Genomic DNA, 26,672 nt, shown 5'->3' with positions numbered 1-26,672 from the left:
TAATTAAAATATTTTTATTATTCGAGAGTATTTTAATTTTTATTTAAAAATTAGTAAAATATACAAATGATGTGATTTGAATTCAAAATCAATTATATTAGTAAAACTTTTAATTTATCATCTAAGTAAAGTTTTATTTTAATATTGTTATACATTTTAATTGGTTAAATTATCATATATGCCATTTCTTCTTTAATTCATTAAATAGACCCTTTTTTTTTAAGATTTAAGAAAATAGATTAATTTTGAAGAGCAAGTATGAAAAACGTGTTCAATTGGACGTGCTGCATAGTTGGCAAGAAAGTTCGTCCAGTTGGGCGAGTTTTCTACACAATTATTTGGAAAGCTTATCCAGCTGAGTGAGCTTTATACACAGTTGTTAAAAAAACTCGTTCAATTTGACTTACTTTCACACACTCTCTCCAGAATAGATCTATTTTTCTAAATCTTTTAAAAAACGGCCTATTTAGTCAATTAACAAAAACAAACCTGGCATATATGCACAAATTAGTCATTTTAATTTTGTTATGCATACTTTATTACTTGCATCAATTGTATATCTATATCTATACTATTATTTAAGCTAATGATTAAGTTAGTATCATTTTCAATCGAAAAACTAACTCGATTAAGCTGTACATATTTTTATGTATTATTATTAATCAGTCTCAAGTTGTATATTTTATTATTTATTATATGTTATTTTTAAACACACATTTATATTTTATATTTTTGTTTCAATGTGCATAATCGTGTAATAGAATTTTTATTTATTTTTAAATAACTATTCATTTAAATTATTTGATGCTGCTGGAACATAATCTAATATTTCTCATTAGTATTTTGTAGTGTCCAAATTTGAAAGAGTTTCCTTTTATTTATTTAAGTAGCATTTTGTTGATTAAAATTTCTTACCGTTAGATGTAGGGTTGAGTAATCAAATCCAACGGTGAACATCTAAGGAAAACCTACACTAGTACCACACGGAACATCCCGCAAACCCAAAAATCCAAAAACCAAGCAAGAAACAAAAAGAAAAAGGAAAAATAAAAATGAAAAAGAAAATAAAAAAAAAAAAACCGCATTGCTGATTCCTCCATCTCATCGTAGAAAAACCAAACCCTCCTTTTCCTCCTTCGATATCTTCAAAGTATAATATTTCTGTTTTTCTTCTTCATTTTCGCTAAATCGCCGCTTCCTAGATCTTTCTCTTACGATCCAAACAAGGTAAACTATGATCGTTATCTCCATGTTTTTTGTTTTTGTTTTTGAAATGATCGAATCGATTGATTTTACTTTTTCCCCCCTGATTTTCTGGTTATTTTTTCAGGCAGTCGACTAATGGAGAACTTGGCGCAGTTAGAAGCATTATGCGAGAGGCTATACAATTCGCAGGACTCGGCGGAAAGAGCTCATGCGGAGAACACTTTGAAATGCTTTTCGGTGAACACTGATTACATTTCGCAATGCCAATACATTCTCGAGAATGCTTTGACTCCTTATGCCTTGATGCTTGCTAGTTCTAGTCTTTTGAAACAAGTTACCGATCATAGCCTGGCTTTGAATCTTCGCCTCGATATCTGTATGTTGAGTGTTTCTTCCTTATTATTATTATTATTATTTACATTTTGCTTTTTTTTTTCTTTTACGAGATTTAATTTATTTTTGCTTGTTTTAATCTTGTAGGGAGTTATATTTTCAATTATTTGGCGACAAGAGGACCGAAATTGCAGCCGTTTGTCACTGCATCTTTGATTCAGTTGTTATGCAGAGTGACGAAATTTGGGTGGTTTGATGATGAGAGATTCCGCGACGTGGTTAAAGAGTCGGCTAATTTCTTGAGCCAGGTGATTTTGCTGTGCTTTAGGCTCTTCTTCTGGTTTTGCTTTTGAAAAGATTGCTATAAGTTGAAAAGCAAAAGCGAGAAATTGAGATCATGGCGAGCCAAAATAACGTGACAATGTTATTGACAAAATTGTTCTATTTTCTTTTACATTAAGATATTCTGGAAGCAAAGAGTAATGTAGTAAAAATAACAATTAAATGATACATTATTGCATGTGCATGAGTACAACATAGCATATGCATGTAAACTTTTAGGTTGATTGTTTTGTTTAATTCTTGGGGATTGTACTGGCACATAGATATATGTGTGTATATATGGAATATGTGATTGAGAAGTCTAAGGCTTCATCGTTTTAGCCTTCTTACTTCCTTATTGCCCATGAAATATGAAGTCTGATATTGAACCCACTCTGTATTTTCTTTGTGCATGGCCAAATTGTTTTGGATAATTTGCTTAATGCAATATGCTCATTGATGTCAATGTACATTTTTTTTATCTTGATTGTTATTCACAAACATTACTGCTTTTTTCAGATTAGCATCAAAAGTAATTCAAAATTTATTGATGTCTCTTATAATGCTTGTGCTGTGACTTCTATTTTTTTGCATGACATGCTTTCCTCCTTGTTTGTAAAGTTTGCTTATGTTTCTTGCTTTTTGGCATTTTGTTTTACTAGGGAACTTCAGAACATTATGCCATTGGTTTGAAGATACTGAATCAACTTGTCTCTGAGATGAACCAGGTTAGTTATCTTCATGGTTTTTGGTTTATCTTCTGGTTTCTGATAGTTGTTAACTGCTATCAGATGGTGAGAAACTTGTTATGTCAATATTTTACTGCAAGGAATCATATGTAGCTATATTCTGTTGACTATCTTAGTTTATGGGATGGAACATGCTGTATGTCATTGTCCTCCATTTTATTGATTGGATAGTGTAGAAATTTTTATCATTTTATGTTGTTGAAGCAGGGCTGCATTTGTTGGCTATTGGCCCTTTAATTTCCCTTGTCCATCCACATGAAGTTGTTCTTGAATTGGAAGTTTATGAATAGTGTTTCTCGAATATACTTTTTATTGGCGCATTCTGAGTGTGCAGTGGAAGTTTACTGATGATTATTAAACTTGAATGAACCATCAAACTGTGAAGTGTGAATGGGGATTTTTTAGATGAAACATGCACACGGGGAAAAGTTCATTGATATGTCTCAAGAATCTGATGTATATTTTTATTGAGTACTTAGGAAAAGGTAATTGATCTGTTCTGTATATCACACCACAGCCTCCAGTTCATTTAATAGAAAATAGCATTAGAAAAAACCTTAAGATAACCTTATTATCCAGTATTACACTCCTCCTCCCAAATAAAATTATAAATGCTTTTACTTTTGTTGGATCCTGTGATACCTAGGTTATTTATTTTCAGCTATGATAAAAAATTGGGTGCTTTTTCTTTTTCATACCATTGTTTTCCTTTTTATTTTCAATCACAATAATTTATTCATGTGCTTGCAATGGATTTTTTTTTTATGTGCTTGTGCATTTTTTGGCACGTTAATTCTCAGCCTAATCCGGGGTTGCCATCAACACATCATCGAAGGGTAGCCTGCTCATTCAGGGATCAGTCACTTTTTCAAATATTCCAAATGTCTTTAACATCATTGCGCCACCTGCAAAGTGATGGTAACATGCTATGTTTGCTCTTTTTTCTTTTATTTGAATTCCTTCCTTTTTCCTTTACTCCCTATTCTTGTCCTTTCATATTTTTCTTGCGACTCATTCTTGTTTGATGTGAAAATGCAGTTGCAAGTCGACTGCAAGAGCTGGCACTTTCTCTTGCACATAAATGTTTATCCTTTGATTTTGTTGGGACATCAATTGATGAAAGTTCGGAAGAGTTTGGTACTGTTCAGGTATCAATGAAACATTTTCTCAGTTGTCCATTTCTTTTTAGTTACTTGAATTTATCTCATTGGGTAGTATTTGTAAATTGTAAGTAACCAAGTATATGGTGGTAACCTTACAGATTCCGTCATCTTGGAGGCCGTTATTGGAGGATTCTTCAACACTTCAGATATTTTTTGATTATTATTCAATTACTAAAGCTCCTCTTTCAAAGGAGGTTAGTTTATACCATCATAATGATTTCCCTGCTTTTGAACTTTTTTTTCTCAAATTGTTGGAAGTGTCTCTGCCGTAGTGTTTTGAGACTTTCTCAGGCTCAAATTTAGTATTATAATCCTTTGTAAACTAGCATCTGGTTAATGGATAACATTAAAATTTGAAATTATATATTTTTTAGAGTGTTATGCATGAGCAGTCATATATAGTATGAGGTGTCATGTTTCTTGTAGAGCTTTTACTATCCATACTTGGACCTTGTTCCGTTTTTGATGTGATAACATATGTTTAAACTTTAAAATGAATTGCTGGGTTGGTATTATTGTCTATTTGTTGAGGAATAATAGTGACATTGTATCTGAGGCAGGTTTTGCCTAAGTTTCACGGGAAAATGTTGTCTCTCTCTGGAGATGGTAATGTTTTAGCCAGGATGGGCAAAGTATAAAAAATATTTTGGACCAGAGTCCTTGAAAATACAGCAAAACTCGAAGACTAAAAAATATTGTGGACCAGAGTTATGTTGCTTGGACTCTTCATTTTTATTTAAGTAATTGTGTCTGACACATGGATATGAGGATGTATTCTCCAAAGATCCTCCAATACATGGAAAGACGTAGAAAAATCTAACCATACCATTGTTAGATGCATACCCGTATCTGATACTCACACCCAAGTCCGAGTATCATAGGACCATAGTCCTTGAAAATGCTGCAAAACTTGAAGGCTTAAAAAATTATAAATACAGTATATCGAGGTGGGGATGAACTGCTTTAGATCCTGATAATGTGGCAGAATACCAAGATTTAAGTAAAATAATATACAATAGGGTGGAAGGTGAACCTTCCAAAATGCAGCGAACATGAAGATAATCAATGACTTAGGGTCTATTTGGATGCGATTGGTTCCAGGGAGTTGAAACAACGATGGCATTGAGTTAGTTACGATTGTAATGAGGTGAAAATGAAAAATGATCACAAAGCACATTACTGTAACATTTAAAATTTTAACTTGTATTATTATATATTTAAATACTTTAACTAATTAACTAATTTTTGTATATTAGATATAAATTTGTTTATTTTATTTAATGAATATATAATTTGAGAACTAAATAAAAAAGTTGAAAAATAAACTAACAAAATGAAAAATGAGAGTTAAAATTTAAATAATTTTAAAAAGATTAAATAAAAGAAATTAATAAAATGAAAAAAAGGACAAAAAATGGGCAAAAGGTGGATTTTTTTTCCCATTGCAGGGTCTAGTACTGGAACTTAGCCCCTCGAGTTAGGACGAGAGGGATTCTGGGAATGATTTGTACTGGTGGTGCATTCCAAATGCCCATGGCAAAATTGGGGGTCAAAAGCTTTGAATTTCATCCCATCTCTTGTGTGAAGGGATCCATATGAACCCTTGGTATAATAAAAAAATTTACAGTAATTTTATCTATATATTTTTGACATTTTTATTTCATTGTATCTCTTATGCATATGTGTATGTTCATATTCTGCATATTGTATTTTTAATTGCATGTATAAATAGGTTTGAATGTAGTTCGGGTCCTGAATTTGTGTTAAGTTGTCATACTTGAAGTGGAAATGTTGGTTATAGTAATAATTAGAGTGACTGTCACTGTCCTACAAATAGCAGTTGTCTTAGAAGTAGATAGAGTGGGGTTGGTAGACTGATTGGTTTGAAGTTAATTCAGGCAATTTTGCAGGCTGCGGAGTTAGTGGCTTTCTGGATAGTAGCATTAAACTAATGAGATTAATATAAGTGCTTGTGTGTGTATTATTGTTATTGTAGTCTAATTACTAGCTTACTGTTCTTTGCTAAATTCTAACTTTAGCTTAATTCGTTATCTAACCCAATTGGATGTGCATGGTATGCTCTTCTTGCATATGTAACAGCGTTTGTTAGGTCTTATAAGAAGAATGAGAAAAGTCTTGCCTACTATTCCTAAGATCTTGATTAGACCTTCTGTATGAGCCCACATTTTAGTTAGCAATTGCAATTTTTTTCATATTGCTTGTTGTAGTGCTGTTGAACACACAGTTTTAAACCACAACCTTTTCCCCCTATTCAAAGTTCTAAATTCAACTAATTATCTCTCTCAAATTGATTTTTCCCTGCTAATTATTCAAGGGTTTTCCATGTGCAAATTTATATTGGTGTTTTTTATTTCAGGCACTGGAATGCTTGGTAAGACTAGCATCTGTAAGACGTTCTTTATTTGTAAATGATGCTGCCCGCTCCAAGTTTTTGGCTCATTTAATGACAGGAACAAAAGAAATTCTCCAATCAGGACAAGGTATCCTTGGCTTGTATGCTATTAGCATTAGATTTTTTATCATTTGGTGGCCGTAATGGTATTTGCTTTTGTAGGCAATTATGTTAAAAATTTAATTACTTAATTGTATTGAGTGCAATTCCTTGAAGATTAAGCTTGGTTTTCTTTTGGTTTTTTATTTGAATCCTTTGTTTTATATTTTTTATGTGGTTGTTTACCTTCCTGGATAATTCTATAGTTTTCTTCTCTGTTTATTTATTCCTGCACTTGTGGAATGTATATGTGCTTTCCTCAAGTTATGATGTTTTTGTAACGTGGGAAATCGTATGCATTCATCTCTTTTCCACGGTTTTATTGTGGCTGTTGAGGTCAATTTAAGGGAAAGTGCTTCCTTAAGCATAGCTTTCGAAGACATGCTCATTAATCTGTTTGAGCTGCCTTTTGCTGAAATGTCTCTTAAATGAAAATTTACAAATTTTGCTTTTATGTTTCAATCTTGATGGATACAAATTTTCTCCAAATGCCAAAGGCCTCAGCTATTGACCCCAACGTCAGTTGTAGGGTATGACTTACAAATTTGGGAAACATACTTGAATGAGGTTTGATTTATCTACTTTCAGATAAGGGTGACACCTCTAAACTAAAATAGCTTGCATAAGCCTTTTCTTGAAGGGAGCTTTTCTTGCATAAACTAAAATAGTTGTTTATTGTTTGCTGAAATTTGTTAGTAATCATGTTATGTTGCTTGCTTGTAATATGCTTTATGGAAAATCAAATAATGATGATTATTTGATATATTCATTTTTGAGAAGTTTGCTTCAATGGATTGACTCCTGAGCAGTCCTCTTCTCCGAAAGAGAACTGGGTTCTCTTGCACCATTCATATTCTGTAAAGTTCAGAGTTCTTTTTCCTCTTTATCTTTGATTTTTCCCTCATTGTTTACAAATCATGTCTGGGCTGGATATCAGGTCTTGCTGATCATGATAATTACCATGAATACTGTCGACTTCTTGGACGTTTTAGGGTAAATTATCAGGTAATGTTACAGAATTATATCTTTTTCCCCCTTTCACATGTTTGTTATTGATATTAATCTTTAATATTTGAGTGCACATACATGCTTGAAGCTTGTTTATGTCTGACAACTGGTAGTAATGATGTTGATTTCTATGTTTAGTGAATTTTTATTGTTTCATGTGGTCATTATGTAGCTTCCTATGTTTGGTGAGCTGTGGCTTTGTTGTGGTCTCTAAAGTTCAAACTTTTGAATTCGCATATTAATTATGCACTGTCATACTGCTGTGTCACTGAGTATTATCATTCTGATAAATCTCACAAATTCAGAGCCTTTCTGGCCTGGCTGCAACTTCTCCAGAAAGTGCTGTAAGAGTTGCTCTAGAACTGCTGTAAAAAAGAGAAGCTAAGTTAGCACTGGGAAAACCTGATGGAGATGCATTGTAGGGTGTTGAAAACTTTTTTATTTTTTATTAAACTTTGTTAAACCAGGTCAAAGTTTTAAATTGAAAAGTTAAATCAATACATACTTTTGTTTTTTGTTAATTGGAAATATAGAAACAAGCACAATAAAAACAGAATTAAATAAAATCAGAAAGGCCAAGAACCTCTTGGCTTAGTTGGATGATTCTTGTATTGTACAACATGAGAGCTTGGATTCAATCCCTAGCATCCGTACCTCTTCCCCCAATTATTAAAGAAAAAAAGTGAAAGCAAGTGAAAATATTGAATACAAAAAGATGAACATGAAAGACTATAACTCTCCCTATAGTTTTATGAATCATTAAAAATATTTGCTACTACACAATAGTACCTTTTAAAAAAGATATAATTTAGTGATAAAAAAGGGAAAAATATTTAATTTATAGATTTGTCTAAAAATCTAAATGGACTTCTGGTAGAAGTTAAATGTTGAAAATTAGAGAGCAAAATGCCTCACTGCTACTTTTGTATTGGAAAGCTCTTCCATAAGATGGCCAAAAAGTACTCTTTTTTGGGAAAGCCTTGATAGAATGGAGAATAGATATGTCTTTTCATTTGTATGGCTGTTGATGTAGGATTTTTTAGTGTCGAATGTTTTGAAACTCACTAGCTGAACTAAGTCTTTTGGTTTATAGATGAAAGTTCAATTCTTCTTAGTTTACTTCACAATTGGTTGTGACATTTGTTGTTAGCATTGACTTAAAAGTTAATTTGATATTTTTTTTTGAATTTTAGAAGCTAATAACTAGTACCAGTTATTGAAGTCAATGCTAAAAGTGGCTTTTGATTAATCATCTGAAACCAACTAGTTTGATTTTTGTTCGGGCCAGATTCTATGCAAGTCAATGTATATCTCTGTGTTGTACTCTTTATGCATGTTATTTGGCACTGAGGCACACGTCTATACGCCATACAGTTGCAAAAATTTTTGTGAAGTTCCGATGTTTTTATAGGTGATGGTTTTGATGTATGCAATAGTTTGCTGTTTTGCCTGATTTATTTATCGTTTTATTTTCCTTTTTTATCTGATTTTGAACAATTTGAATTGTTGATTTGATCACTTTTTGATGTATTCATGGATCATGTGTTTTTGTTACTTAATGGTGCTTGTAAATGAATTTGATTCCTTTCTTCCAGAACAAGAATTACCGCTAATGTTAACAAATTTGGTATTATCACAGTTGTCAGAGTTAGTGAATGTGGAGGGTTACAGTGATTGGATACGATTGGTAGCTGAATTCACTCTGAAGTCTTTGCAATCCTGGCAGGTTATTTGATATTTAAAATTTAATTATTTGGTAAAATAACTTGTGATTTTATATGGCTTAATTGGGGGCCCAACTGCCTGTAAACCATTTTTCTAGGACCTTGAACCATTACTTATGAAGTATTTTTTGGAGAACCTTGAGCATTTATTTAAGATTCTTAATGCTGTCTGCATTATAAGAGGTTAATAGAGTTTATGCTTTCATGCCAGTGGGCAAGTAGTAGCGTATACTACCTATTGGGGCTATGGTCCAGATTGGTTTCATCTGTACCTTATTTGAAGGGTGATGCGCCAAGTTTGCTGGATGAATTTGTTCCTAAGATCACTGAGAGCTTTCTCACATCAAGATTCAACTCCGTACAGGTATCATGTAACTTGATTACCCTTTGACGTGTATTATTTTAACTTGAGGGTATGATTTCTTGTTTTCTTTTTGTTCTGTAGGTGGGATTTCCAGATGACCTTTCTGAAAATCCATTAGATAATGTTGAACTGCTTCAGGATCAGCTGGATTGCTTTCCTTACCTCTGCAGATTCCAGGTTTAATTGCTATTTCTTCATGTTACTTTCATTTTTGTTGAAGTTGATCCATAGTTTTTGAGTGTTTAACTCTCTTATCTCAGGTTTGCAAGTCTCCATATGAATATCATATTTTAGAATTTATGCCTTCTCTTTTTTCCTTCGGTTTTCTTTTTAACTTAGTAAAAATCATTAAGCTTCTGATTTCGGGAAAAATATTCCAGAATTTCAGTGCAAGAAAGATAAAACAAGTCAAAGGGCATTATTACATCATACAGTAACTTATGCCAATCACCTGTGATATATTAAAAATCAGAGCCACGGTTACTTTTAGTGCCTAATCTAATGAAATGAGCTTTTTTACGCCTTAAATATAAAGTTTTAGTTGCTTCCTGATTCCTTTATTTCCTTGAGCTGCAGTATGAAAGCAGCGGCTTGTATATAATAAACATGATGGAGCCTGTCCTGCAGTCATACACGGTATGGTCATTTATGGTTGAGGCCTTGTTTCTTGGAATCTTCATAGTCTATATATTTTCATTTGATGATTCTATTTAATACTTTTAATTCATTGTTTTCAGGAAAAAGCACGATTGCAGACCTGTGATAAAAATGAACTCTCTCTTATTGAAGCTAAACTTACTTGGGTTGTTCATATTATTGCTGCCATTCTTAAGATAAAACAATGTACTGGCTGCAGGTAGTTCTGTTTTATATTTGTTTTGTTAACTTTAACATTGCATTATTTCTTAAAATTGAACCGATAATTAAAACGTCCTAAATTAGTTTTAGCAGTCAATTGACTATACTTGCAAGAATTAATTATCACCTTCTATTAGAATGGGCATTATATTTATCACAATAGTTGCCGTATAGGTGCCACATAGCTAACATGAATGCCTGATTCTATCTTATGTGACATTCTAATCTGAAAACAGTATTTTTCTGTAGACGACAATTAAATAAAATTGATCAAAGATGAACATGTTCAGTAATAATAATTGAAATGTTATTTAGTTTGCATTTTAACAAAACCAAATAGCAGTTGTGTTTTAGCTCACTGAAAAACACTAACTAAAACAACTGCTCTCTCTGAATTTTCAGGAGGAAATGAAAATAGAAACATCTTATATAAAAATAAAGATAAATTTGTATGCACATAAGAGAGAATAAAACTTAGAAAGCAAAAAGGAAAGCAACATTGAAACCAGAAAGGAAATGCAAACAGAAGCAAATATGATTATGCTAGGTTGTTGATTGACATGGTATTTAACATTATAGGCAATATGACCTAACTGAATTTGTTAATTGATCTTCCTTGGAAACTTTGGTCACTTGATTGTTAAATATGAAATTAGGCATAGGGTTCAAACTTTGGCGAGGGTACTTTTAGTTGTTTGAAACTTCTTTGGTTTTACTTGACTTGCATTCTTTTTACAGTCATCAATATATTTTTTACATTTCTTCCATGCAGCATGGAGTCACAAGAAGTACTTGATGCAGAACTCTCAGCTCGTGTTCTGCAGTTGATAAATGTCACTGATAGTGGATTGCACAGTCAGGTATACTGAGGATGGTAGCTCGGTTTTGATGATATTTATTTTTAATATCTACATGTAGTATGATTTTAATGTTGAAATCTTCGTTTTCCTTGTATTATAATTTTATAACTGTTGCTTGGACTTGTCAAAATTGATCACCTTTGTCAGCAGGAGGATTTAGGATGTATTTCTGGGATAGTGAAAACCCAAGACTTGTCTTCACGAAATGCCAACAACCTTGTTGATGATGGACAGGATCTCTAGATTGTTGGTGCCATACGGGATAAGGATAGAAAAAGTTTAACTATTTCAATGAGAGAAGAAAACAAAAGAGAAGTTCAAAGAGGGGGGATATATGCATGATATCATCTTTGCATCCTTCTGCTATCAGAAAGATGACTAACTATGAGTAGGAGATGCTGGGCTTGAGTGTTCTAATGTGGGAGGGGAGAAGGAATAAGGTTTAATGTGATACCTGGGTTATGGATTTGATATTGAAATAATTATTTAGGGATATAGAGTGTTTTTTTTTTTTTTTTATCTTAGAGTTAGCATGTTTGTGAGTTTGTGTAGGATGACCAGATTGGTAAATTACTAAAGCAATGTCTTGAAGATCAGCAATTGTTAGGAGAATCTCAAAAGTTTGTTAGCAATAAAATTCAAGTATTTTTCTAGAAACCCATGATTGTCTAACATGCAATTGATTTGGTTATGGGGCTGAATTAGCCTATCTACTAGCTTGTTGGATGCCAATTTCACGAGATTAGATTAAAAACTTGATTGAAGCAAAATCTCTTGTGCTTGTCTAGTCTTGCTCCTATGAGCCATGATTCATGGAGGATGTGTGGTTACATCAAATGTTGCTTTCCATGTTTAAGAAATAAATTCAGTTAGTTACTGATTATATGTTGTTCTCTGAATCTGATAAATGAAGTTAATACAAACCATGCTAAGCAGTGGAAGATAGTCTTTATGAATGTTGGGGGCTAACGTTTGATCTCTATTCCACAAAGTATTTCTACGCGAAGTTTTTAGATCAAAGTTGCGGTTGCTTGGTCTAAGATGCATCTTTGTCATTTGTGAGAAGTTAATGTGTTACTGTTAAGTGGTGTTATTAAAGTTATTTTAGTATTTGTTGTGGCCTTAGATTCGACTTGTGCTTCTTTACCTCTTGTTGATTGGTTTTAGGTTGGATGCTTATCATTCTAGCCTCTTCTGACCTTTCTCACATTAAAAAGGATAGCATAATACCACTTGACCTATTTTTTCTATCTCTAATTTTCTATGCATGAAATGCACTCAAAATTCCTTCCATTCTATGCTATCAAGCATCTACTTATTTATTCTCTTGATAGTCCGTTAATCATGTTCACAATCACCCAACTCTGATGGTAAGGTCCGTAATACATGTTGATGACGCATTGGCCTTTTCTTTTACATTGAGACATTCTTGTTAACCTGCAGACTATATTTCATGAATTTTATGAACTTATGTTAATCGTTTCTATCAAATTTGCATTTGGCAGAGGTATGGTGAGGTTAGTAAACAAAGACTTGATCGAGCAATTCTGACTTTCTTTCAGCATTTTCGCAAGTCCTATGTTGGTGATCAAGCAATGCATTCCTCCAAGGTAAAACAATTTTCTTTAATGTTCTTCGTATAATTTAATTGTCTGCATATAAGTTGAGCCTTTCACTCTCCGTTACAGCAGTTATATGCCCGCTTATCCGAGCTGCTTGGACTCCATGATCACCTGTTACTATTAAATGTGATTGTTGGGAAGATAGCTACAAACCTGAAGTGCTACACAGAGGTGATTGTTTACGTCTTGCTTTATAACTATCTATCATGATGCCGGTACATACTTTATCTTAATTGGTGTTTATTTCAGAGTGAGCAAGTCATTGATCACACGCTAAGCTTGTTCTTGGAACTGGCATCTGGGTAAGCTTTACTTGTTGTTTGTCTAATAGAATTAAAGCTGTTTGTTTTCTGTACGATAAAAGTCGTACACTTCCCGCAAAGTAATTTGCTTGTCTGACTGATGTGTAATTTTGGCAGATACATGACTGGAAAGTTACTTCTGAAGCTGGATACTGTTAAATTCATAATTGCAAATCATACAGTAATTCTTCTTGCAACTTTTTTTTTTGTCTAATCACTTTATTTTCTTTGTCTGAATTCATGCATCTGGATAATGAAATTATTTCTCAACTTCATTTCAGAGAGAGCATTTTCCTTTCTTAGAAGAATATAGATGCTCTCGTAGCAGGACAACGTTCTATTACACCATTGGGTGGTTGATTTTTATGGAGGACAGCCCTATCAAATTCAAGTCTTCAATGGAACCACTTCTGCAAGTACTCTCTCTCTCTCTTACATGTGCATACACAAAGTGATAGGATCATAAACCCTGTCATACATATATGAATCTCTTCCATCCAATGGTTTTTCCACTGACATTGTTCTGTTGTCTGTTCATTATTTATCATTTCATTTTGACCTTTACCACTAATGTTTTGTGGTGCTTAAGGTCTTTGTCAGCCTGGAGTCAACACCCGATGCGGTATTTCGTACTGATGCGGTTAAGTATGCTTTAATTGGATTAATGAGGGATCTTAGAGGAATTGCAATGGCCACAAACAGGTTCATACATATGCAATCTTTTGAGTTCTTTAAATTTAGATCATTTCTCACTAGTTCATTCTTCATTTCTTGTGCTTTTCCAGTCGTAGAACATATGGTCTTCTATTCGATTGGCTATACCCTGTGCACATGCCACTTATCTTGAAAGGCATTACTCACTGGACTGACACACCAGAGGTACATTCGTAACTCTCTGAGCTTTTTGTAGCAGCTGCTGTCCTGGATTTGTTATTTGTTATTGTTTACTCTAGTTCTTCTGTTGTAGGACTCATTATTTTGCTTTACTCTGTTCTTGGAGTATTCATTAAAGTTTAGTCTGTCCTGTGGCCATCAAAAATATTCTCGTGGTCCTTCTTTGAGCAGTACTTAAGATTGAAAGCATGGGTATATTTTAGGTGCAAATGGTCTTTCTGTAAATACTCAAGATTTTTTTTTTTTAAATTTTGCTTCTTTTTGTTAATTTGGTTTTTACTGTTGTTCCCATTCTCTCACCTCATGGTTTACTGGAAGTTATTGTCGCTGCTACTTCTAACTTTGGCATTTTCTTTTTCTAGTAATTTTTTTCTTGTAGTCTTCTAAGTATTAAGCAACCATTCGTGATGTGTTTATTGTATTAGTTTCAGCCAATAAACTCTAATCCTGCGTTCATAATTAATTGTTTGATTTAATATTGCAGGTTACCACTCCGTTGTTAAAATTCATGGCTGAGTTTGTCTTGAACAAAGCACAACGCTTGACATTTGACTCATCTTCTCCTAATGGGATTCTTCTTTTCCGTGAAGTCAGTAAACTAATTGTGGCATATGGGACAAGGATTTTATCTCTTCCTAATCCTGCTGATATATATGCCTTCAAGTACAAGGGAATATGGATTTCACTAACTATTCTGGCAAGAGGTCAGAATATGAACATGCAATTATATTTATTTATTTATTTAAATAAGTGAAGACACCAAGCTCTAAATTGAACCAAGTGTGGTGTACTGTGTAAAAAGCTAAATTCTTAGGTCTAGAAGATCAATAAAGTCTGAAGCACGGTATATATTTGGTTTTAATTAGACTAGCAAGCACTTCCTATATATTTACCAGGGACAGGCTTCATTAGCCCCCCCCCCCCTTTTTTTTTTCATTCTTCTCTTTTGATTGAGATTCTTCATTAGTGTTTATTCATTTATGATGAACTAGCTCTTTTAGAAGTTTTTTTGTGTAAGCATGTAGTGTTGACTTTTTAAAGAAGTCTTGTAGAGATCAAGGGTTCATAAGCATGAAAGGTTGAGCTGCCCAAATATTTGAGCAGGCTGTTGGTATGAAAATCAGGGTTGAAGGAATTGGGCACTTTTGGTTGGACATTAGAATTGGAATCTTAGCCCAGGTTGAGTTACTTTTGCTATTTGGCTTCAGTACTTTACATGTACCCCTGTAGCCTTTAACTATTTTCAAACCCAGCATCACCGCCCAACCTCTTGCTGCCTCAAAATCCTCCACTTCAATATAGGAACAGGGAAGCAGTTCTTTGGTTCCTTTTCCTCATTTTCTCCTTACTCTTCCATCGTTTGGTTAACTGTTATTCCTTAGTCTCTTTTATTCATTAACTTTTGGATTTCTTTATAGATTTTTTTTTTCTATTCAAAGCTGAAAGTTTTGAAATTGAATTTAGTTTCTTCTTCCATGATGGGTGAATTTTGACGTTTTGCTTTCGTAGCTTTCTCGATTGGGGTTGCTAGTTGAACGAATAGTTTCAAGTGATAGCTAAAAAATATTTAAAGCTGAGATACCCTATATTGGTCAAAATGATTCGTTTGTTTGTATCATGTCATCATCTTATTTTCTTATATATATTTTTTTGTTTCCTTATATGTTTCTAAATTCCTTAAATTTGATCTAAAACTGGCTTATACAGACATTTATCAGCAAAATAGGCTATTGGAAATTATGTAACATAGGTGTAAAGTTTCCTTTTATATCATGGAGGTTTTCTTTTACATTTACTGCATCAATTTCTTTTACTTCAATGGTGTAATTTGCACTTCTTTCTGGTGCCATCAGTGTTGTATTTGTTGCATCTTGTGTTTTATTGAAAATTTTCTGAAATCACAAATTAACTTGTGATTTTCCTATAATTGGCAGGTCTTGCTGGAAACTATGTAAACTTTGGTGTTTTTGAACTCTATGGTGATAGGGCACTCTCCGATGCACTCGACATTGCTCTAAAGATGACATTGTCAATTCCTTTGGCCGATATATTGGCATTTCGGAAGGTATGCATGATTTTGATAGCAAATTCTTTATTTGAATTTTTACTTAAAAGAATGTTTTAATAATCTAGTTTTGGACGTCAAATTCATTAAGGATCTCAATGATAAAAATTGTGTGATATAAGTAATTTTGATAGTTGACTTTTATGCTCGGTGAATAGCTGAAATTTCATCTGTTTCAAAGCTATGTTTCAAAGCTCCCCAACTATTTAGATGTGGCAATTGTGATAGTCAGGTTTGGGTTGTATCACTTTGGGTAAAACCTATACTTGTTTGGCAGTTGGTTTTTCAGGTTCAGTTCTTCAAATTCAAGTAAATTTGGGTCTAAAGTGTTGAGTTTTAAAATCAGATTAATTTAATTTTGGGTTTGTCTGGTTTGGATTATTTGGATATGGGTTGTTGGGTTGGGGGTTGAGTTAATGAAACTGGGTTGCTTTCAGCCTTGCTTTTTGGGTTCCGACAAGGTTTGCCTTGTGCCATCTCTACCAACAGCTTATGTTCACTATGGTCACTAACAGAGTCAACCGCATGCTTTACACTTGAAGCTACCTGATGTTTTTGTCACAGCTCAATTGCTGTTTAATTTATCATAACATTTATTTAATCTTCTCATATTTTCTGCTTTTTCTATATGAATCCTCCCTACTATCCATCTGATAAACAATTTAGTTTTGATATTGGCAATATTTTAGGTTCAATCTTCTCTTTAATTTTTTTGAAAGCCACAAAACTGTCTGTTATTAGAATTGCCCTTTGTTCCTCTTATTCCATTGTCTAGTCTAAGTGCCTCTTTGTTTTCAGATTTAGCTGGTTCTATTTCCTTTTGGTTTTTGAAATTTTCTTCCCAGTTGCAGAAAAAGATGAATCAATTCATGGTTGTTTCTTTTTGCATTCCAATTCCAGTTAATTTGATCTTTGAAATGAATTGTTGTTTTAACTACAAGCTTTAGCCTCTGATTTGGTGCAAGTTGTGAGAATGGTAGTTGGGAAGAACAGACTTTCCAAGGTATAATACAAGCATTGTGCAATGGGAAAAAATGGGGAAGTTATAAACAGCAAAAAAAGAAAAGAAAAGAAAAAAAATGTTACTGTTTTAAGCACAACCGCCCAAAATAAGAGATCTGAATTAAACAAAATTGAAGACCTAAATATGGGTCAGCTCCCATTACCAAACCCAAAAAAAAGAAGACTAGCAAGGCACTTTTACCCTTGTAGGAAAGCAATATGTAAGTTTGATAACTTTGTGATCATGTTATGTAAATGTACTTTGTTACCATGTTGTATGAATATCTTGCATATTACTGGAATGAATGGCAATGTTATATTGTTTACTTGTTCTTTTGCAGCTAACGAGGGCGTACTTCTCGTTCTTGGAGGTTCTATTCAATAGCCACATTAACTTTATATTGAATTTAGATGCAGCAACCTTCATGCATATTGTTGGTTCCCTTGAATCTGGTCTTAAAGGCCTGGATATAAATATCTCATCGCAGGTTTGTATCTTGCTGTGAATTGTGTGGTCCACCTGTTCTTTTGTTGCTAGAACTGTTTATTTAATTTTTCAAGCTGTTTAATGATCACATAAGTGGAATTAAGTGATTTCTTCATCGAAAATTTTCATGCGGCTGACTTCCTTTCCCTTGCCCAAACTGCTATATTCTTTTCAAAACTCAATCTCACAGTATGAAAATTTCATTTCAGTGTGCGGCAGCTGTTGATAATTTGGCTGCTTTCTATTTCAACAACATAACTATGGGTGAGGCACCCACTTCACCTGCTTCTGTGAAACTTGCCCAGCATATTGCAGACTGTCCTAGTTTGTTCCCACAAGTGAGTGATTGACTTCCCGACTTATTATGCTTCTTTTTCTACTATTTGCATGTGTATAGAAGGCCTTCGTTCAACACTTTGTCCTCATACACTAATACTTCAGAGCATAACACCATCACTCTATATAAACTTAAAACATAACAACCTTCTACACTATCTGATGTGATTCCTAAGATTCTTCAGCGTGATCTTCCTTTTAGTGTTGTCTTATTCAGACATTTAAAAAGCCTGGAAATGTACTACATTAGCTTGATGTGTCATATTAAGTTTGGTTCCTGAAGTCCGTGTCATGAAATATTGCGTGTATCATGTGATGAATTGGAGTCTATTATCAAATGACTCTATGAATTTGTAAACAAACTGTTATGAATTTTTGAAATTTTTATGCATTTTATAATAAATTAAAGATTTTGATTAGTATTTGAATTGCTCAAAATTTTTCACAGTTCTTTCAGTATGTTGTGAAATATATTGTAAGGCTTTCTTCTTTAATTAAAATTTAAGCCATTTAATTTATTTCTTATATAGTATAGCATCCAATAAATATAAATATACACATGAACCTCCCTTTTAGTTAATAGGTTTCTAAAATACAACTCTCTCTTTGCATTTTTGATTGGTTTTTGCAAGCATTATTCTATAATTTATTTTATTTATCTTCAGCCTCAAATGCATATGAGAGAAAAAAAGAAAAACTCTCATTATTTTATATTTATATATATTTTACTTCAAATAGTTTGTGTTTATTGTACTCTTTATAATTGATATTAACTAAATAATTTTGATGAAATCAGATGTGATATACTTGTAAAAACACATTATACTTTGGGATGTACACTGTGTTCTTAACAGACTTGAAAGTGCATTGATGTTTAGAAGCACAAATTCTGAATGGAATTTGATGAGGCTTTTGTGCACCAAAATGTACATGTTCATTCTGGTTGTCTGCAGAGGAAAAACAAGAAGAAGCTTTTCTTTGTGTTTGTGCACTTAGATCATGCTCTGCAGGATTAATAATTAAGAAATAATGGCTACTAGCAATTGGTATTGTAGTAAAAAGATTCATGATGTATGAGATCCAGGGTTCAAACCTGGCAACCCCAAATTAGAGTAGATGTTGCATGTAAGTGTAAGTGTACTGCAAAAAGAATTTAAGATATAATGGCCATTCCTTTTCACATGGTATTTTGATTTATGTTAGTCGTTAACTTATGTGCTCAAAGCAACCTGAAACATTTGCAGTTAGTCATAATATAAAGAATAAGAATTATCATCTAAATTAAGAAATTAAGTTCTATTTACTAGCTCATATTAGCCTTAATAATATTTGAAGTTGAAATTTCAAGACATCCTTGAATGTTATAAGGTTTCAATCCTGCTTTATTGTTTAGAACCATTAATATCTGCGATTTTACATTTTGTACATTTGTTTTTTATTGTTTTAACCGAAATGTGATGGTTTTCTTCCAATCTTTCTTTTTTGGACAATACAATTATTTTCTGTTCCTTTATTGCAGATATTGAAGACCTTATTCGAGATAGTTTTATTTGAGGATTGTGGCAACCAATGGAGTCTTAGCAGGCCTATGTTGAGCTTAATTCTTATTAGTGAGCAGGTAATAATTTGCAAATTCTTAAGTTTCTCTACTAAATCCTTTTTCTGTTTGTTTCAAAGAAAGGAAAAGGTCTAACAAGTTCTGCTCCCCTTCCCCCTCCACATCCCAATCCCCTTTTCTTTTTCATGGTTCTTTTGTAAGTTGTTTCTGGATCTTTTTCATACTCCTTGTTCCCCCCTTCTCCAGGGTCTTCGACCAAAAATGTAAACTGAATGCTGCACTATTGTGCTTAGTTTTGAAATTGTTGCTCTCTCCCTCTCAGAAAATTGTTAAGAGTTTAACCCATTGTTGTTTCTCTGTACGTCTGTAGTTAAAGATTGGTTATAGCGTCGGGCATGAATCAATTTTATTTATCATCTATAGTATTCTGATTTCTGATTAACTTTGTTTATCTTTTCCTCACTACTGTGCTTGTTAAATAGTGTGTGATTCTTTTAATGCTATTCCAATGTCATGTTTTTGGCATGTGCTGGCCGATACTAGGAAACCAATGAAAGTATCAAGTGAATTTGTTGTTGAATCTTTAAAATCTTAAAAATCATGCAAGCCTTCTGCTGTTTAATTGACAGAACTGTTTTGGTGCTGCAGATATTTGCTGATCTCAAAGCTCAAATTTTGGCTTCTCAGGTAAGTTTTGGTATACGATATATTTTTTCTACCTTCATAGTTCCGGAGAACATCATCAGCAGTAAGAATTGCCAAGATAGGTTTATTTGCTTAGCATTGGATGAGCAATATGTTTTCTTAATGCTGATTCGGGATAGTTTCTGTTTATCCAAAGTTGCAACATTTAACCTGTAACATTTTCCTAACTCTGATTCAAAACCTACTACATTGAAGAACATGTTAGACATTATTTGTCTGCTGATTGTTTGCTTTTGCTTCCTCACAACTTGGCATTAAATATCTCATCATAATTGTTTGGTTACCTAGAAGATCTCTATTTGTAATGAAGATAAGTATTACTGTTAAAGTGAAGAATTTCTGTTTGTAATGAAGGTCAGCATTCACCATCGTTCATAGTGCTTCATTTAAATTGATGGAAAGGTTTTATTTAGGTAGTCTCAAAAGTTGGTAGACATTGTGATTCAATAGGACTGGTTTAGGATCAAATAGTCTCCGAACCATCAGACAAGAGAGACTAAGTCACATGCAATGGCTTATCCCTACAAGATTAATACTATTGTAGAAAGGCTCAATTAGGAAAGTTTTGACAAACCAATGAAATTTGATTGTGGTTCATATTAGACAAGATCAATTACTGTTTGAGGAGACCGCATGCTACTGCTGTTGTTGGTCTTATTGTGTGTTACAATGCTTGGCTTATGTCAAGTTATGCTGGTTGATTCTTTTGTGGATAGGGAATTGATGCTGTCCTAACCATGATTTGGACACAGTACGATTATGTTACAGTATGCAATACTGCAGATTTCATGTTGTGAACTGCCCTAAAATTACTTCTAATGATGCTTTTAGGATATAATTTCACCCTCACCTTTTTTTCTCCTTTCCTTTAGTGTCCGTAATGTGATAACATTCATCATTTTGCAGCCTGTGGATCATCATCAGAGGCTCTCCATTTGTTTTGACAAGCTTATGTCTGATGTTACACGAAGCCTAGATTCAAAGAACAGAGACAAATTTACCCAGAATCTAACTGTATTCAGACACGAATTCCGTATCAAATAGCTAAAGCAATGTGCTATTTAAGTAACCCTTCTTTTCTATTTTTCTGCAAAAGATGTTCAACGGATGGGTGTGAATGTGGGAAGGGAAGCATCTTTTTGCTGCATTGTGTTTGGTTTTCTTGCCTGAAGTAAAAAGATCAGACACTTTTCTGAAGTTGATGGGAAAGTTGTGTGAAAACAGTATTGGTGGTATTGTATAGTTTGCTATACCGGAAGGCGTTATGGAATGTTACAAAAGGGTTTTGCCAAAGTGCATACGCATGTAGGATATCTGACATTCATATGATAGGGAAATGGCGGTTCTGCATCTAGCACATCATTCTTTTGCAACATATAATGTAAAATCATTTGGGGCTTGTATGTTTTGAAGATGGATCATGTTTTTGCGACCCCAAGAAAAGAAAAATAGGTAAGGAAAAGTAAAGTAACTCTAGTATGAAGTTGTTGATGCTTTTGTACATTAACACCCACATATTCTTTCTACTTGTCGATAGCTTAAAGAAGAAAAAAGGAAATTCCTCGAGGTTGGATGTTTTTTGTTCTCCGATTCTACTTGAATCAAGACCATTTTGAAGCATATCTCTAGGTTCTTATCAGCTTATGTCAGAAATTGTATTTCCGATACATTATTTGTTTGCCTGCACATTATACATCTTATGTTTCGGTCCAGCTGACGACCATTGTTGTCACCCTATTATTGTGTACTGTCTGTTTTGTTTTCCATTGTAATACCGCGTGTACATTATACTTAATTGGCACATAGACAGCTTTTTCAAGTATTGTTCTTTTTTTGAAAGTGTGTAATGGCAATGAAATGAATGCCTTCTATATATACTAATGTCGTATAATTGCTAAACCTACTTCCTTTTTAATGCTTATATATATATATATATTTTGTGATGTTAGCTGAAATGCTGTGTATATATATGTTGTTAGGGTTTACTGTCCAGTACCTTGTATACATTATCTACAAACTTCGAGGCTGTTGACGATTGTATTATATGCAATATATTTATTCGAGTTGTGTTGACAATTGTGTCATGCCGTTGGTTCTGCTTTTATTTTGAATTGGCTGATTTTTATTTTAGTACTAGCCATGGTTGAAATGTGAAACTTTTTTCCTGCCAAATGAGATCTAAACTGCCTTTAGTTTGTTTTTACTTGAATTAATCCAATTTTGATGAATTTGTTTGGCGACGTTTACCCATACTTAAGGAAGTTGTTTAATTTTGTTTGAATTTAATTGGATCCAATTTTTGAAAACAAAAAATACAATATGAATTCATCTATTTTGAATTTGTAACAAGATTTGAATTAAATTTAATTTTGAGCGTTTAAAGTCAAATCTGAAATGATCTGCCTAAAGTGTCTTACAACCTTAAAAATATTAAATTTGAATGATAATGGTTTTTGGCACTGGCTTAGAATGTAGTGCTGTTTTGCAGCGTTTGTGCATGCTAAAATGGTGTCTTTAGTTTTATTGCTGTTTGGGTGATTTGACGCTATGGAAAGGAAGACAGCAGTTATGATTGGAGGGTGGCTTCTTACTTATTTTTGCTCTTTCTTTGTTGGGTTGCCCCCAACAATGAAAAAATAAACTTCAATATATATATCATATTTTAACAAACGAATATTTTTATTTTTAATATTTTCAATAAAATAATAGTATGATGAGATCTAAATTTGGGACATTATTTAATTATTTTAACTAGACTTTACTTGATTTTAATATAAATATTTTTTAATATAGTTTTCAGATAAATTTATTTTCATTAATATTGTGAGTGTTTCATGATCTAGTATTATTAATCAACATAGTAAGTGTATTAATTTGTTAATTTGTTTGGTATAAATGAACTAAAAATCGAATTTAGAATTTCTTTTTTTTCATTTATAAGAGACAATGACCTCGTCCTCATGAGGAGCAGGAAAAGGTAGTTTGCAGGTAGGAATGAGATACTGAAATTTTGAGCGCTCCAACGTTTTAAGTTGTTTTTTCTTTAGACTTGGATTAGATGAGGATGCGGCGTTCAGTTGTTCGAATTTTTGCATCGAAATCTGTCTGACATACCTTTAGCATTGGCCAAAATAAAGCTTGCCATGCAGAGTTGTTTGAAAAATGCATGGTCTCCCTTTGCCATGTAAATATGAGATCACTCTGTTTGGAAAAATTAGTTTAATGATTAGATAAATTATGATTTTATATTGATGATTTAATCCTCAAATTAATTCTTACCTACCATGACCTATCACATCATGTTTTCCTGTGAGATGCTTTTAAAGCGTGTGTTGATGTGAAAGACAATAATACAAGTCCGATCCGCTACTTAGGGTTAGTTTGGCAATACTTTTGAAAAATGCTTTTCAAAAGTGCTGTGAAAAAGTGCTTTTGATAATTTCTTTTGAAAAGTTTGGTTTAAAATTTGAATGTTTAGTATTGCTGTTAAAAAATGCTTTTGAGAAATAAAATGTCAATTTTAGACATATTATTATAAAGTAACAAATATATATTTAAATAATATTTAAATTAGTTAATATTATTATATTTTAGTAAGAATATAAAAAATTATTATAACTTCTTGTTAATATTTTAATATATAAAATATAAATTTTAAATATTTTTAAGTAATAAATATTAATTATTTATAAAATTTAATTAGAATATATAAACTATATTTTAAATATTTAAATATAACTATTAAATATTTATAATTAGTATTTTAAAAATATTTTTTATTTTTAATTAATGATTTTAACACATTTGTAATTAAGTACCAAGAAAAAAAAAAGAGAAAATACTATGTTATTGGAGGGGTGAAAAAGTAATTAAGCACTAAAAGTGCTTTTGGGAGAGGAAAAGCTAAAAATTTTAGCTTCTCCTTTTCAGAAGTGCTTTGGAAAAGCACTTCTGAAAAGTTAAAATTTCGATCAAAAAAACTTGTTTTGCATGACTTTTCTTCCAGAAGTGCTTTTGAAAAGTAATGCAGAACTGGCCCTTACTCACTTCAACTCGTCCGCTGATAAAGTTCACTAGAACCTAAACAGGGGTGAGATTTGGAGAGACAAATATTTTCTTCCAACATTTCTAAAATATTAAAAATAATATTTTAATTAGAGTGTGTTTAATAAATTGTTAAAAATTTCATTTCATTTGAAATCAACATTTAATAAAATAAGTAGATAATTATTTATTATTTAATGTAAAAATAATAGTTGAGTATTGGTATCATTTATCTAATTTTATATTATAAATTTTATATAAAATTAAATCATTACTGAGATAATTTATTTCCCAAGAGGATAGCGGTTGAATAAATTTGTGTTCCTGAAGAAAACCGGAGCCAACATGCCATTGGCATTTGGTCACAGAAGGTCAAAAACGACGTTGTTTTCCTCATCACACCTATATATATCTCTGTGTGTGGCCCTCTCTCGGTTCTTTCTTTTCATAGAAAGAGAAAGAGGATGACCATGTAACAGCCTAATTTTTAGTGGTGTCGGAAAAGTGATTCGAGATCACTAAATCCGACAAATGAGTAGGAAATGTTATTAATTTAGTGAGTATAAATTAAATGTGAAGCTAGGAGAAATTTTGAAATAGTGAATAGTGTACTAAAAATAAATATTAAAATAATTAGAATCGAAAACGAGGTATCGAGACCTTGATAATTTTAAATCGAGCCATAAATATTTTTATAAATATTTATGGAGTGTTAATATGTTAGTATTAAAGTTTCGTCAAGAAATTTTAAAGTTCTGATAGTTAATTGAAAAAAAAGGACTAAATTGTATCAAATGCAAAGTTGTGGGAAATGATTAAATAGCTTAATTGATAAAAGAAAGAGGGTTTAAAAGGAAAATAGACCCAAAGTCTATTTGGGCTGGACTAGAGGTGTGCATGGGCCGGGCCGGGTTAGAGTCGGGCCCACAAAAAATTTCAAGCCCGTTTTCTGGGCCCAGGCCCGGCCCGGCCCGAAATATGTGCCTAAAAATTTGCCCAAGCCCGGCCTGAAATAAAATTGTTAAGCCCAGCCCGGCCCATATTAAATTTTTTTAACTTATTTTATTAAATAAAGAATTTTAAAATATATTAAATAATCAAATACATTTAAAACAAATATTAAAACAAGAAACAAATAAAAAATATATTAAAACAATTCTTAAAACAATACACAATTTGAAAAATATAATAAAAATTGATTATATTAAAATTAAAATTAAAATATAAATATAATTAAAAATAAAAAAAATATTTATTATATAATTCGGGCTGGGCCGGCCCGGGCCTGGGCCAAAAAAATTTTACCCGAGCCCGGCCCATTTTCTAAACGGGCCTCGTTTTTGTGCCCAAACCCATATTTCGGGCCTATATTTTTACCCAAACCCTCTCATTTTTCGGGCGGGCCTTCTGGCCGGGCCGAGTAGCCCGGCCCATGCACACCTCTAGGCTGGACGGCAAGGGCATGAAATCAGCAAGAAAATAAGGAGAATTAAGGGCAAAATTGGAAAATTGCAAAATTTACTTAATAGAGCTAGGACTAAAGTGGAATTATCTAGATTTCTCTTTATTTTTCTGCATTCTCATCAGAAAAACGCCATGGAAGAGTTCTATTAAGCTGTTTTTTCATATTTTTACTTCAAGTAAGTTCAATTCTTGATTATTTCTTGAAATTTGTGTTTTTGTGACTTTTACAACTAGGTCCTATTGTTGAATTCATTAGTTTTTGATTCTATGAAAGAAATTGAAAGTTTATATACATATGTGCTGGAATTATATGATGATTTGGCATGAAATTAGAGCTTTAAATTGTTTATATGTTGATTTTATTGTAAGAATTGAATAGAAAGTGAATGTTTGGGACCTAATTGTAAAAGAGTTTGAAGTTAGAGTTTTATGTGGAAATTCTGAAATTCAATAGTTATGAAATAACTTATAATGTTTAGGAAAAGTATTAATTGAGAAAATTATCTTAATTGAGGGGTTAATTGAGCAAGGACTGAATTGTATGAATTGTGAAATTTAGGGCAAAATGGAAATCAACATTTTGCACTAAAACTGTTTTGGACAGCAGCAGTAGTCTAAATTTAAAAAATCACCAAAAATTGTATAAATGGAATTAAAGGATGAATAAAATATGAAATTAAAGATTATTGAGTCTAGTTTCTTATAGAAGAAATAATGTAAGCAATTGAATTGTAAATCATGAGATATAATAAATTTTGTGAGATAAGGTCAGAATGATTTTGGGTTCCCTGTTCTGACTTTGTAAAATCATCAAAAATTGGATAAAAATAATTATGGGCTTAAATTTATATTTTTAGAATACCGAATGAGTCTATTTTCAAGAAAAATAAACGGGAACATCATTCGAATCCTGTACGAAGAGATAATTAATTTTTAATGAAGAAGGGTCGGAACTGTCAGACAGCAGAATAGGGGAGACTTCAATGAATAAACTGTATTAATTGGCCCAACCAAAAATTATGAAAATTTTATGGTAAGGAGATATGTGAATCTAGTTTCTGAGAAAATTTATGGAGCTTAATTTGGAGTTTTTTA

The 26,672-nt window shown here is 32.5% G+C and overlaps 1 protein-coding gene across 4 annotated transcripts; it reads left to right on the top strand.

Moving 5' to 3' along the window:
• The first annotated feature begins 880 nt into the window (after positions 1-880).
• Positions 881-21,968, top strand: LOC108489134 (uncharacterized). 4 transcript variants are annotated; one of them, XR_008272298.1, is made up of 30 exons: positions 881-1,227; positions 1,331-1,582; positions 1,687-1,847; positions 2,523-2,588; positions 3,410-3,527; positions 3,648-3,757; positions 3,871-3,966; positions 6,150-6,273; positions 7,222-7,289; positions 8,932-9,018; positions 9,228-9,380; positions 9,462-9,557; positions 9,957-10,016; positions 10,118-10,236; positions 11,011-11,098; positions 12,604-12,708; positions 12,790-12,891; positions 12,970-13,022; positions 13,140-13,203; positions 13,304-13,438; positions 13,612-13,724; positions 13,808-13,901; positions 14,401-14,620; positions 15,851-15,981; positions 17,325-17,471; positions 17,680-17,808; positions 19,326-19,424; positions 20,013-20,051; positions 20,976-21,521; positions 21,607-21,968. XR_008272298.1 is itself a non-coding variant. In XM_017793436.2 (29 exons), exons 2-29 carry the CDS (start codon positions 1,342-1,344, stop codon positions 21,111-21,113), a joined length of 3,156 nt encoding a protein of 1,051 aa, XP_017648925.1. In that variant the 5' UTR covers positions 881-1,227; positions 1,331-1,341; the 3' UTR covers positions 21,114-21,968. The 4 variants fall into 4 exon arrangements, 2 of the variants coding, with proteins under 2 accessions (XP_017648925.1, XP_017648924.1); XR_001871903.2 differs by having other exon boundaries at positions 12,787-12,891; XM_017793436.2 differs by having other exon boundaries at positions 20,976-21,968.
• The last annotated feature ends 4,704 nt before the right edge of the window (positions 21,969-26,672 follow it).

The sequence above is a fragment of the Gossypium arboreum genome, chromosome 10 (assembly GCF_025698485.1).
Source record: "Gossypium arboreum isolate Shixiya-1 chromosome 10, ASM2569848v2, whole genome shotgun sequence".
Lineage (NCBI taxonomy): Eukaryota > Viridiplantae > Streptophyta > Magnoliopsida > Malvales > Malvaceae > Gossypium > Gossypium arboreum.
Note: the sequence above shows the minus strand (reverse complement) of the source record. Positions and strands in the feature narration are given on the sequence as shown.

Coding starts and splice junctions, on each gene's coding strand:
- LOC108489134 (XM_017793435.2), top strand. CDS start 1,342: ATGGAGAACTTGGCGCAGTTAGAAGCATTATGCGAGAGGCTATACAAT. Junction 9,019..9,227: donor AGTCTTTGCAATCCTGGCAG/GTTATTTGATAT, acceptor CTTTCATGCCAG/TGGGCAAGTAGTAGCGTATA. Junction 14,621..15,850: donor ACTAACTATTCTGGCAAGAG/GTCAGAATATGA, acceptor TATAATTGGCAG/GTCTTGCTGGAAACTATGTA.